This window comes from Lagopus muta, chromosome 6, assembly GCF_023343835.1.
Source record: "Lagopus muta isolate bLagMut1 chromosome 6, bLagMut1 primary, whole genome shotgun sequence".
Lineage (NCBI taxonomy): Eukaryota > Metazoa > Chordata > Aves > Galliformes > Phasianidae > Lagopus > Lagopus muta.
In genome coordinates, this window is record NC_064438.1 from 55,203,457 (window position 1) to 55,217,187 (window position 13,731).

The window sequence follows — 13,731 nt, forward strand, 5'->3', positions numbered from 1 at the left end:
GACTGGATGGTCTTAGTGGTCCTTTCCAACCTTAATGGTTCTGTGATTCTATGATGCTACAAAGAGTTTACGTTCTAAAGTCACATCCTCAGTTGCTATAAATCAGGAAGTGGATGGCTAAGGATCTCTATACACCATATAGAGCATTTTTTAAAACCTTTCATTAAGGCTGAGAGATGCTTACAAGTGAATGGTGATGCTTTCCCCATAAGGCATGGCCATGGGATTCTGCAGTGCATGTGTGGCTTGCCTGGAATAATGGCCATGCCAATCATTACACCTCTGATGCTTCTTGTTAAATTCCAGTTGTTTACAACTTTGCCTGCCAAATTTTAAATGCTGGGACTGAAATCTTCAGCACTACTTGCGCCAGACTTTCTGAGCCTTTAGTTCGGCTGCTATGGTGAATGAAGAGGGGGAAAAAAATACAGCAATAATTTGTTTACTGGGAGACATTTCTTTACTTGTGAACTTTTCAGCTTAGTAACCTGAATAGCTTCTGCATGGAGTCTATTTACATATTGCTATCCAATTACTACTACATAAGTGTGGCAGGTGAGATCAGCTAAAGCAGAGCGGCTTCTTGCTGCTGCTAAGTCCATGTTTCACTGCAGGAGCTGTGCAGAGTGGTGGAGAACTTGGCCAGTGTGAGCACTGGCAGAGGCATTGCTATTCCCATAAGCAACATTTGCATCTCACCTCCCAGAGCGCGTGTAGTTTTGTATGCTGTGCGATCCGTAGATGTGTGATCATACAGTGATTGTCACAGCCTGTTCACAGCAGCATCCTGCTGATGCCTTGTGCTCTTTGGATGCTGAGAGGTTTTCTACCTTCACTGTGTTTTAACATCTTGTGCCTGCCTGGGATCACTGAGGGAAAAACAAACAGTTCATCTAAGCCAACAAATGATTTCGAGGCACCGCGGAACCGAGTTTACAGGGAAATGCAAAGGCTGAAAGGCAGAGCTGTTGCCAGCCTCAAAGATCAAGGTGGAAAATGGCTGAAAAAGGGAGAAATCAGGAGGAAACTGACTGCATGCCGTGGAGATTGCAGTGTGGAAAGGATCTCTGTGGTAGAGGAAGGAGTTAGGAAGTGCACCTCAGCTTCTTAGATACGATGGTTGGTGGCCCTACAAGTGGCAGGGGGTTGGAGCTTCATGGTCCTTGAGGTCCCTTCCAACCCAAGCTATTCTATGATTCTTTGATTCTATGATTCTGCTTGCTGGGGTGATCATGGCCATTTCTCCCTTTCTTTGTGCGGCTGTGGCAGAAATTCATCAAAATTCTTGTCAAGTAGAAATAGTTTTTCTTCTGGAATTAAAAATATGCTGCCTTCCAGCAGAATGCCATTTTCTCTATTATTTATTTGTGCTTGTAAGTAAATTGGCAGTTGTATTTTCTAAGGAAAGGGAGCTGATGCAGCCTTGTGCCATTAAGTTGTCAGAGCCGAGCAGACGAAGCACGGAGCATTTCTGCAAAATTGCTCTCCGTACTCTCATTTAAAAGAAAGTTTTACCTGCAAGAGAAAGAGATGAAATCTGTGACATACGGAATGGATTGCCTGATGTCTCCAGACTGATTTAAAGCAATCGATCTACTCTTTATTTTTAAGGTTTTAAGGCCTGTGAAGGAGCGAGGTGTGCAGCTCGGGGTTTGTGCATGCCTTTGTGCGTGTAAATGGGGAGGAGGGGAGCTGCCTACAGCAAATTGCTTGCACTGGGGCATAGCAAGGAGACTGAGCAGGAGGAGCATAAGACGCCGTCCTTCAGGCCTTGCCTCTGCCCTTTGGAGTGTATATGGAAACTTGGGTGCCACGCTTTCAAAACTAGTGGCTGTGTTTGTGATGGAGAACTGTTAAGAGGAAAGATGCTTGCTGTATAGATCACTATCAACACGTTCTGGGTTGAAGATGTGATGGCTGGGTGTGAAAATACACCGAGGTGTGCAGGTCAGAGGGAGAATGTGCTGTTTTGTCGTGGAAAAATAGGATTGCTTTAGGTGATAAAAAGGGAAATATGATTAAAACAAGCTGATAAATTGGAAACTGAAGCGACAAGATAACATAGCAGGGCATTCAAGACAAGAAGGAAGAACTGGAACCGATGGGGTGACGGCATGAATTATTGATTGCAATCTTCACCAGTAGGATGTCATTGCATTTTCTTATCTCGGGAAGGGAGAGAACAAATGAGAAGTGAACAGAATTATTAAGCAACTTTATCATGGTGTTGGAGTGGATAATTAGGCAGTGAGGATTATTCCTAGTGGACAAAGCATGCAGCCCGGCAGACTTGTGCTCCTGATTTCTGAGGACACTGGTGGGGAAGCAGGAAGAAGCTTCTGGAGAGACATTGAACAGTGCATTAGATCTGAGACTGGTGCTTTGCAGCAGGTTTGAAATGAGAGCAAAAGGGGATTCCAGAGGCCTGGCCAGTGAGAAAGAGTGTAGTTGAAGATGAGCAGACCTCTGAATAGAAGAAGTGAGACTGTGGGCAAAGGCCACCTGCAAGTATTGAGGGAAGGGAGGGGACTGGCAGCTTCCTAGCCTATTTCTTTTCAGTTCTCTGTTGTAAGTTATACCCAATCACTCCCTCTTTCAAGAGGAGCCCTGGGAAAAAAACAAACAAACAACAAATGAGCAGCTTTGTGTTTGCTGGCTGAATCCAGTGTTATAAGGGTTGCAATGCTGTGGGACACGGTGGAAAGCTGAGGGGCTCAAAAATATCTCAGAGAATAATCTGTAGTCTCCAGCTGCCTGTTTTGTCCTCTGAAATCACAGATGAAATCAGTGGGAGAAGACTCTGGAGGGGCACGTGAGACATAAGGAGCTGCAGCCCCAGATTTTAGGGTCTCTGATGCAGAAAGCAGAACCATCTCTCACAGGAGCTAATGCGGATTCCTAGTGTTATGGTGTCCATGGTGAAAGGTGTTTTTGGACCATCTGAGCTACATAAAATCACCTCTTGCCTGTCTTCTGAGCCTTCAACCTGCCTCTGGCCAAATCCAGGCTCACAGGAAGGGTTTGGTTATGGGTCTTCCTGACTCTGCCTTCGGGCTGGGGTCTTCCAAGGAATCATAGATCTGTTTGAGTTGGAAGGGAACTCCAAAGGTCATCTAGTTCAACTCACCTGCAATGAACAGAGACATAAGAAAGGGCTGTGCCAGCACTACAGACTGCAGCCTACCTCGTCCAATGAGCACGACACCTTTAGTGTTGACACTGTGGCTGCTTAATGGCTGCCTGCACACTTTTGAGGGGCAAAAAGAAGTAAAAATAGCATGATACATCTGTAACTGAACTCATTCCAGCTGCTCAGATTCCAATTCCAGCTGTGCTCTGTGTTTGGCATAGGCCTGTCATCCCCTGTGCAGCTCAGGCTGGCCTGTGCCGGTCATCTTAAGCTAGATGTTATTTAAAATCAATTTGAGGAGATGCAGATGTTATATAAATCACTGAGGAAATATCAGATTATGCATGCAATTTTCAGAAGTGCTCCACAGTGGTCTGACTCAGCTCCCTGCGGAGCCCAGGGTTCAGCATTAAGCAAAGGCAGAGTTGGTGCTGGTCACTATCCTCAAAAATCATAGGAGAGGAGCTGGCACTGCAGACCTGTAGGATTGATGTTGCACCCAGAGGCTGAAGCCATTTGTTCAGGACACTGAAAGATCAGGGAAGGCAAAAAAAGAAGAGGATGAAAAATACATGGAATAGAGTATTTGTTAGTGATTATTTGCTTGGCCTCATTGGCAAGTCACCTGGTGTTCTTGGAAAGCTTTTTGTTTCTCTGAGAAATTGCAACCCATATTGTTCCTCTTCCAAGACCAAGTTCAGAATACTCATGATGTATAATTATGCCTAAGGAGAGGCTGCAGTCCAGAATCAATTGATGATAGCCATTAAGCATAGATATAAATCCTGACTTGATAAAAGGCCCTGTTTCCTCCCCACACTTAGCATCCACATATATGTAAATAACTGGAACACAAAGTGCTTGGTTTCAGTGACACAGTGGCTTGTCATTTCCTCAGAGATGTTAAAATAGTTCCATGCATGAGTAGCATCAAAAGTGTTTGTCACACTCAGCAATCTGGTGCACACCGACTCGTCACAGGAGCAACCAGCAGCCTGTGGCCACATGAGAGCATCTCACAGAGGTGTCCAGCCTGGCACGTACCACATGCTGTCATTCTCAGGCTGATTCCCAAAGGTGTCTGACATGCGCTCTACCTTGCTGAAAACAAGGTTGGTTTTAATAATAGGCAATTGTATAAATAGCAAATGTGAATCTGTACCGTAGCATCTGTGGGTCCCGTCGGACGTGCTGATGTTTTGTGGAGCAGAGGGGAACGAAGCCAGAATTTGTATTTGTTGAAAGTAGAGTATTATTAGATGATCTCTCCAGTGTAAATAGCAGCCCCTACATGCAAACTGTCAGAAATACTGCCGAGTTAATTGCTGCTTTAGAGGCACTGATGTTCAGTTGCAAGAAAGTGGGTCGACTATTGACAAGATCACCGATGCAATGTAATTACTGTGGAAGCCATATAAAAATAGGCTTTGTGCTTAGCTAGAGCTGTGGCCGGCTGAGCATCGTGGCAGCTTTAGCTGTGTCTGTGTATGCACTGCAGGGACACACATAGCTGCCTGTATGCGTGCACTGAGGACATCAGTCAAGATCTTCCAAGCATGTGCTGTGATTTTGAAACCATTTTTGTGTGTCCCTGACTCACAGTCACTGGTCCTCCTGGTATATGACACAACTGTATCATGAAAAATGAGAGTCAGCTGAAGGCTCTTTGGCAAGAGTTTTGGGATGGTTTCCTTTGCTTTGCAGTATTTGTGGTTTTTCTTATTACCTCCTAACCACTGTGCTTCTTGGTATGTATGTGAGACCTAAGGGTTATCTAATGACACGTGTACACCAACATGCAAGCCCTAACATTGCTAACAAAAGCTTTGAAGGGTGCTCCTGTAAGAGACAGGCTTGGAAGTAGAGTCTCCCTCCATAAACATTGTGTTCCATTTGGGATCTAACATACTTTGAGGGAAATAACCCATGGAAAGATATGGGCACAGCAGAGGTTCCACGTGTGTCCCTTGGAGTAAGAGATCCTTGCTCAGGGCTTAAAGCACAGCTGCTGAACTCTGATACCTCTAACTCATTTCTTGACTATCTCCTGTGAGTAGGAATTCATTGAAGCAACAAGAGGAAGGGGAACAGCTGATGTGAGGGTGGATAGTGATAGGACAAGGGGAAATGATCTTAAACTGAGACAGGGGAGGTTTAGGTTGGATATTAGGAGGAGGTTTTTCACCCAGAGGGTGGTGAGGCACTGGCACAGGTTGCCCAAGGAGGCTGTGGATGCCCCATCCCTGCAGGCATTCAAGGCCAGGCTGGATGTGGCTCTGGGCAGCCTGGTCTGCTGGTTGGCGACCTGCACACAGCAGGGGGTTGGAACTGGATGAGCACTGTGCTCCTTTGCAACCCAGGCCATTCTATAATATGATATGATATGTTATGATATGATACGATATGATAAAGTGCTCAGCATTTTGTCCTCCATACGGAGCAGACAAATGTAGAACTGCCAATGGAGTCACTGAGTTGTGCATTCAATGCCAAGCAGTTCTTCGATACCTGTTTCAGATTTCCTCCCCAGGTACATGCCACTAAAGACCTCACATTCTTGGATATCCCATTTCGTGGGCCATGTGTGGACTGTTAGGAAATGAAAGTGTCTGTGATGGCAGTACAAACTTCCTTGGTTTGGTATTTCAGCTCCTCCAGCACTCTCCCTGTCAGTAGATGGTACATGGTGGCAACCCAGAGCAAACAGTGGCTGCTTCCAGAAAATCAGGACAATAAAAAACAAGGAATGCCTTCTTAGGTGTCAGTACAGACTTATGCCTAACAGAGGATAGAGCATCTGTAGGGAGGCCAGTGAAGGAGACAGCCACGCTGCAGGGTTATCTCCTTGTCTGACATCCCAATGTATGGATGAGAAGTTCTTGTTCAAAAAGAATTTCTCTTGTTGATTTGCTGCGTTTTCTCCGTGAACGAAAAGAGTGGAAATCTAATAAAAAGTGTTATCAGCTTGTCAAGTTAATTAGTATCTATTTCAATACTATGATTATTATCGGTTACTAATGAATATAAGTAAGAGGATTCTAATTCTTTTTGTCTTATTTTTCAGTGAGAAGCTGGATGGAGAAGCTGAAAGATAAGGTAGGAGGCTCAGTGTTTCTCTCAATGACTTTAAAAGCAGAAATGTTTTTACTTGCAGGAATAAATAAGCTTTTGCCAGTGCAGTTTGTTCTGTCTACAAAGATAATTGAAAAGGGGCTTAACATTTCCACTGGGAGACAATGAACCAGCTGCTGCTGTTGTGTAGATTGGTGTAAATCCACAGCATATCACTGACAGGTAGCTAAAAGCAAAATGAAAGACAGAGGTGTTGGATGGACTTCTCCGCACCAGATGGTCGCCTTCTCTTCTAGCTCCCAGAGGCACTTTTTTATTGCCCTCAAGTTTCCCCCACCCCCTTTCTCTCAGCCCAAAGCTTGGCTCTGGCTGTGTGCTTTAGCTTCAGCTCAGGGCCAGACCTCTCCTGCCTCATATACAGGAAGAGCTGCTAGATCCTGGAGGTAGAAGGAGTGAACATAGGGCAACTGAAAAGATACCAGACCCTGATCTTTTCTCCCTGATATTGTAGAGTGGTTGTATGTGCAATGATGAGTTGTACCAGCCACAGACTGATAAATCTTCAGGCTCTGCTATCCTAGGGCAAATATTAACATTTTGAAATGATTGCAAAACCTTCCAAATGCTTTGTTGACAGTGGTAAAGCAATGAAGCTAGAAATGAAGTGACAGGAGTGTTTCAAGGCAGTAATATGTTGTGGCTCAGTGGGGCTTAGAAACTCTTCAATAGGATCAGAGACAATACAGATAAAAAGACAAAGAATGAAGAGCTCTGGCCCCTGAAAACACATAGAATCATTGAATGGTTGGATTGGAAATGACCTTAAAGCCCATCCAATTTCACCCCCTGCCATGGGCTGGGTGCCCCAAGCAGCTCAGGCTGCCCAGGGCCCCATCCAGGGCCACGGGTCCTGGGCACCTCTGGGGATGGGACACCCACAATCTCTTTGGGCAACGTATTCCAGTGACTCACTGCCCTCTGAGTAAAGAATTTCTTCCTAACATCTAATCCAAATTTCCCCCTTTTTAGTTTAAAGCCATTCCCCCTTTTCCTATCACTGTCTGCCTCTGTTAAAAGTTTGTCCTCCAGCAGGGATGAGTTTGAGCAGACTGTCACCCAGTGAACAAAGTCCTCCCACATGATCCCCACTGAATTTCAGCAGCACCGAATCTGAAAAGAAAGAATGGGTCTGGGTGTCAGTTTTCAAGGACTGAGGAGTGAAAGGGTTGAGGAGAATTTGTGCCCAGCCCTCGTTGAGTTGATTTTCTACCCACAATAGGAAGGAGACATATCTAGTGTCAACTTTGCTCATAGCAGAGCATCCTGGCGTGGGATTCAGCCAGAACGAGCGTTGCAAGGACAGAGAATGGTTTTCCCAGCAAAGGTAAAAAAAAGCAGACACTGAGGCTGGTTGGGTGCCTGGAGGGATTACAGCATGCACGCGTGTCACCTGCTCACACCAGAGCTACCCAGCTGCACCACACGAGCCAGGGGGCATCATGTGCCTTCTGTGTATTTCACTTTGTTTTTTGTTGGCTACCTGTTTATGTCCCCACAAAGGGGATGCATGTTTCTGTTTCTAGCACAGTTGCTGTCTGGGGTCTGACCCTTTGCAGTATTGATATAACCAATCTGCTGGTGTGCACTGAAAAGAGAGAAATCTCCTTCCTGCAGGGTATGGCACTGGGGAAGGCAGATCTTTCATCTTGCTCATTTTTTCCCCCAGAAAAGCCCAGCAAAACCCACTCCTCACCACCAACCAAGTGGTGATGAACCAAACCATGCACAAATCACATCTGCACACGCTGTTTCCTCCTTTCTCTTGTTGTCTTAATACCCACCCTTTCCATGTGCTGTTGGCAGAGCCCTATCAAAGAGCCATAGGACATCCATAAGGAGCATCGAGTCCAACTCCTGGCTTCACACAGCACCACTCAAAAACCAGACCCTATGTCTGAGAGCATTGTGCAGATGCTCCTTGACCTTCATCAGCTTGGGGCCATGCCCTTTGGGGCAGAGCCTTTCCCTGGTATCCAACCTGATCCTCCCCTGTCCTCTCTGCCAGGCAGGTCAATGTGAGGAACTGGGGTCCATAAAGAAATCTCATCTTCCCTGTGGGCAGTGGATGAGAAAGTGGCTTTGGAGCTGCCTGTAGAGTAGGTTTTATATCAAACAATAGCCAAAGCCCTCTCAGGTTGGGCCACATGATGCAGGAGGGCTGGGAGGACAAATCCTGGAGCTGATTCACAACGCAGGCATCTGGGGTACAAACCATTGGTGTGGTTGTTGAGGAAGGCTGTAAAAGGGCCTGGGCTGAGCAGGCTGGAAATGCTCATGGACAGACTGGAGCATTCATCATATTAAAACCAATGATTTCTGATGCAGAAACTCAGCTGGACAGCAGCAAAAAAAGGCATTTCCAACCTTCCCTTGCCTCCTGTGCCAGCAGCACTGTTCCCAGAAATAGAACTACCCATGCTGCACTTATTAGGTCACCTGATTAAAGTGCCTTAATTGCCTGGTGGAGGTGCAGGCTTTTTGCCATGTTCTCACTCACCTCCTTTCTTGGGTGCCACACAGAACTCCCTGCAAAGTGCAGTGCTGAGCAGGGCTGACTTTGCTGGGAGGCACTGCAGGATGCAGCATGAGCCCTATGATCCAGGCATGAAGGTGTTCCTATTTAAAGAGCCCAGCAGGATCTGGAGGGGTCTGTGAGAGCCAAACAGCTCTCGTTAGCATTGTTTCTGTCCCAGATGAAAGCAGTTGATTCCATTCTTCAGATAAGCACATGAATTGTGCGTCTGTCCCTCAGAGGATGTAAAATCTATTCTGGTTTGTAGATGGGGAAAGGTAAAGCTGCAGAGAATGAAGGCAGCACTGACAGGATGTGAGCTGTGCCTGCCTGCCCTGCTCCACTGAGACCCCAGCCTGAGCTAAGTGAGGATGATGTAACAGTTTGGGAGTTTAAATCTTAATTTTCACTTCAACAGTAAAATAATAAGCACTTGGAAATATTTTCCAAAGGATTTCAAACGTTTCTATATTATTCATGGAAGCCAAGGGGTTTCCAGGTGGGCTGGCCGGGGCTACCCTCATCTCCACCCCACGGTGTGTGAACACAGCTGGTTTGGCATTTCAGCTCTTTCAGAGACCCAGACGTTGTGTCCCTTCCTGGAAACCTCGTCCCATGCAGGTGATGATAAGGTTTCAAATACAGAGAAAAGTAAGAGGAAAAGGATTCTGAAGGGATGCTGTTGTGAGTGCTGCTCAGCCTGTCTCTCTTCCACAGGCAGGATACATGTCAGGGATGCTGGTTCCTGTAGGAGTCGGGATAGCTGGAGCCCTCTTTATCCTCGGAGCACTCTACAGCATTAAGATTATGAATCGCCGGAGGAGGAACGGCTCCAAGAGGCATAAAAGAAAGGTAGAGCAACTGCCAAGAAAGGGAAAACCCTGATCTGTCCCCACCGCTTTCAAGTTCATTATCTTGGTTGTAATCTGGTGATGGAGCTCTCAGGTGGAGTGCTGTGGGAGGGATCCAGATGCTGCTCCTTTTACTTTTGTGAGTGGAGATCTTTAACATTTCTTTTTTACCCCCAGCAGAGGGAATTTAACAGCATGCAAGACCGAGTAATGCTCCTAGCCGACAGCTCTGAAGACGAATTCTGAATTGAACTGCAGTGTCCTTGTGATATCCAGTGACTTGTAAAAGGAGTGAGGGGAGGAAAAGAAGAGAAGGAAGGACTTTCTGCTGCATCGCTGCTCTCAGCCACCCCAAACACTGAGCAGTGGTTGGTACCACCCCGTCGAACCAGCATGCTATGCTCTACGTGTACTGCGCAGTGATGTTTGTTTTGATACAGTAGTGAGATTTCACATTTGCACCCGGCGCCTCATTCAGATCCACAGCACATCTTGTTGCAGCTGGAGCTGATCTGTACGGATGATTGTTTTCCTATTATCCTGGTGTACTATTTCAGACCTGGCTGGCAGTAATCTAATCATAACAATAGCTCTCACCTAACCCAGGAATGGAAATCTTTACTGTGAATGACTTCTGTCCAATTTGTTAATTTTAAGTGTTAACATTACCTGAGCTAGAGTTCATTAGTGCTGAGATTAGCTGCTCTGCTTAATTAATGAATTACCCACTTGAACTGTATCCCTCATCATCTGAGAAGTGCCCGAGTATAGTGTTGTTGATACAGTTTGAAGCACATTTCTACGCTCTTTTCCCCAGTTCCCTTCTTTTACAACCTCTGCCTTTAGCTCTGCTCCTCGCTTCTTGGAAACACGTGGGAATGGCCTCAACTTTTGATTCATGACAAAAATTTTAGTCCATTTTCTACCAGCACTGTCTGTTACAGCACAATAAATACCAGCGCTCACGTACTGATGGGTAGTCTTGCATGGATCCCTTAGCTTTTGTTCAGTGTGCAGGTAGGTAAAAGGAAAGCCAGGTCAGAGGTTTCCTCAGCTTCTGCTGCCTGTTTCTAAGCACTAGAGACTGCTTCTCCTGGTTGTGTTCACATTGAGATGGCAGTGGAGCTCGTCTCCTTCCCCAGCTGCAAGTTGCATTTTCAGCCCCCTGAAAGCTCCATGAATGGCAGAACTTTTGGGATATCTGATGGGTCTTGTCTCCATGCCACAAGAAAGGCACCAAAGGTTGAACTGTCAGGGTGTCACGAGGTTCCTGGCTGCTGGAAAGCAGCAGTAGTCCCAGTTGGAGGCATGTCCATGGGAGGTGAGCTGGTTGAGTTGGGAACTCTTGGTCATGGGGAAGATGTGTAGCTGTAGGACAGACAGCTGTGGAGGGCTGTGGAGATGGATCCTAACGGTGCCTTGGGGTGAGGGCAAGCTGCCTGTGCTGCTGGCAGCAAGTTGCAGAGGGAAACAGCCAGTGTCTGACATCATTGAACCAAGAAGGGGAAGCTAATGGTGCTTTGCACAGTCAAAATAGCAAATAACAAAAGGGCTGCATTACTTATCTCTCTTGCCAATTGTGCAATGACTCTTTAATCTTACGTTTATGCAAAATATTCATGTTTCCAAGGTGGAAATCACTGTTCTATGAGGAGTCATCCTTCATACAGAGAACAACATCTGTCACCAAAGGAGACTTGGTTAGAGAAATGAGATCAGACGGAGATGAGTCCCACTGAGTCTTTGCGGAGGTGTGAGGGAGGAGTGAATGAGGTGACACCCATATAGGACTTCATCCTCAGTGAAGGTGAAAAGGCTGTCAGGTTGCCAAGGGTGTAGTTGATGGTAAGCATATGTTTGGTGGGCCTATGAATGGGTTTGTGTGGTAGGAACAACATTTGGAAGAGCACATCAGAGGATTCTGAAGCTCAGTTCTCTTTTCAGAGGGTCCTCTGAACAAAAAAGTCGTCAGATGGATGTCCAGTTCCAAGGAAGCAATGCTCTTCAGAGCCCAGGTACTTTTCTGCCAGCCTTCCCCTCCCATCCAGTGAGTCACCTGGAGAAGGACAGTCAGGACTACCTGTATTCAAAATGCTGCTGCCAATGCTAGTCTTCCAGTCCTGGAGCTGTGCATGGCCCTTGTGCTCATCCCACTGGGTGGTGGGAAGCAGGCTGGGGGAAGAGCCATCAGCACGCCAGGCAGTGTCCATTCTTCTCTCCCTCTAGGACAGGCTCTCCCAGCCAGGATTCCACAGTGTTTGTCTCTCTCCCGTTTCATTCCTGCAGCTTTCAACAGGAAGATGTTGCTTTGCTAAAAGCAACCCCAGGTCTCTAAGCAGCCACTGCCTGGGAGCCCATTGTTAAGTCCCTACCCAAAACTGAAGTCTTTTTTTTTCATCACAAGTAGTCAGTCCAAGCTAAGAACTTCCCTTCTGGACTGATCTCTCCTTGTTTCCTTCTCATTCCCGTCTCTCTTGGAGCCTACAGGTGCTTGGGAGATGTTAAAAGCCTACTGGCATAGCTGATTGTCCAAGTAGTCTGGAGGGCCAAGTAGCCTGGAGGAGCAGTTGCCAGTGACACTGCTGCATAGAGCAGGGGTACCAGCAAGATCCAAACAGCTGGGGATCAGCAGGGCTTTGTGCAACAGCAGCCTGTGAAGGGCAGCCTCTTTTCAACTTCCTTGTTAGCAGGGATGTGCCTGTGCAGTTTGTGATAACTGCAGACATCACATTGATAACCAATGAGCTCCTAGGCAGTGGGGAGGAGGAGGATGGCTGAGCAAGGCTGCTGATGTGAGTGCAGATACGGCAGCCCTGGCAGGGCTTTTTGGGTGGGTTGTCAGTTTGATAGATTGAAAAGGCTGATGGGGAGGCAATGGGGCCTTTCATTGTGCTAATTAATCCTCAGTTTGGGAAGCATTTTCTACAGTGGCAATCAGTTTGAGTGTCTCTCTTCTTCTCAGTCCTTGACATAGTGAATTTAAATTAAAGGCAGCATGGTCTGTTAGACAAAGCTGGCGTCTGAGGGCATAGTGTGGGTGACCTCTAGTCTGTGAGAGCCACGCATCTCCCAGTGAGGACACACAGTGGGTGGCTGTGATGCTGGACATCAGCTGTGCCACAGGTAGGGATGGCATTGTTGCAGGTATCTGACTGCTTGTTCTACAGGTATGATGGGACAAACTGGGCAAGCTGTGGCCAAATGGGATGTCCAGTCAAATGCAGAGCTCGGTGTTGGCTCTGGAGACTGTGCTTTATCCAGATCTGTGGATAGAAGGGCTGCCCAAAGATTTTGCTTGTGCTTCAGCTTCACTCCAGTCCTGGCTCTAGCTCTGACCCCCACTCTACCATGCTTTGCTCCTGAGTTTGCTACCCACAGACATGATGCCTTGATTGGGAGCTGCTGGTCAGTGGAAGCTTACTGTGGGCCAACTTTATGAGTGGCTCAGCAGTGCAGAGATCCCAGCCAATGTCCCTTTGAAACAGAGGTCTTTAATAGTTATTTTTGGTGAAGCACCTACCCAAGAGCCTGGATACTCCCCACATCTTCCAGTTTATTTCTACTTGGAGTGGAGGCCAGAGGGGTGGCCACAAGCAGCCTTATGTCCCAGTGAGACTTCCAGAAGCTCTTGGAGCACAGACTGGGTTTTCTGCAGAGCCTCTGATGTCAGTGGGATTCCTGCAGGTCCTTAAAGCACAAGCAGTATTCAGCTCCTTCTCCTCTCATCCCAGACCAGTAGACTTTGAACTGGGCTCTTACAAATATTTTCTGTGCAACTCTTGGAGTTAGATTAATTTGCTGGAAATTATCAGATTACGGGTGGGGAAAGGGTTTCCAATGGGATCTCTTAAAGCTCTGCTGGTTTGACTGGTGTCCCTGCATTTCTAAAATAAAAAGCCAAACAGATTCATTTGAGAAATAAAAGAGAAGAGAAGCAGCAGAGATGCCCCCTGGCCCCGCACAGTCAGTGCTGGGTGACCTGAATGTAGAGATGGGTTGTGCCACTGCTATGCGGCGTGAACCTCATGCAACAGCACAGCTGCAAGGACGACTTTGCTGCAGCAATAATCCTCTCCTGACTTGGCACAAAACTTGTAGCTCACCTC

The 13,731-nt window shown here is 46.8% G+C and overlaps 1 protein-coding gene across 3 annotated transcripts in view; it reads left to right on the plus strand.

Moving 5' to 3' along the window:
- Positions 1 to 13,465, plus strand: part of ARMH4 (armadillo like helical domain containing 4) — a 52,288-nt gene extending 38,823 nt beyond the window's left edge. For 2 of the 3 annotated variants that reach the window (XM_048949324.1, XM_048949326.1), the window contains exons 6-8: positions 6,195 to 6,226; positions 9,492 to 9,626; positions 9,803 to 13,465. In XM_048949324.1, the coding sequence (XP_048805281.1) occupies positions 6,195 to 6,226; positions 9,492 to 9,626; positions 9,803 to 9,871 (236 nt within the window). In that variant the 3' untranslated portion in view covers positions 9,872 to 13,465. The remainder of the gene's footprint in view (positions 1 to 6,194; positions 6,227 to 9,491; positions 9,627 to 9,802) is intronic. The other variant, XM_048949325.1, reaches the window with a different exon arrangement.
- The last annotated feature ends 266 nt before the right edge of the window (positions 13,466 to 13,731 follow it).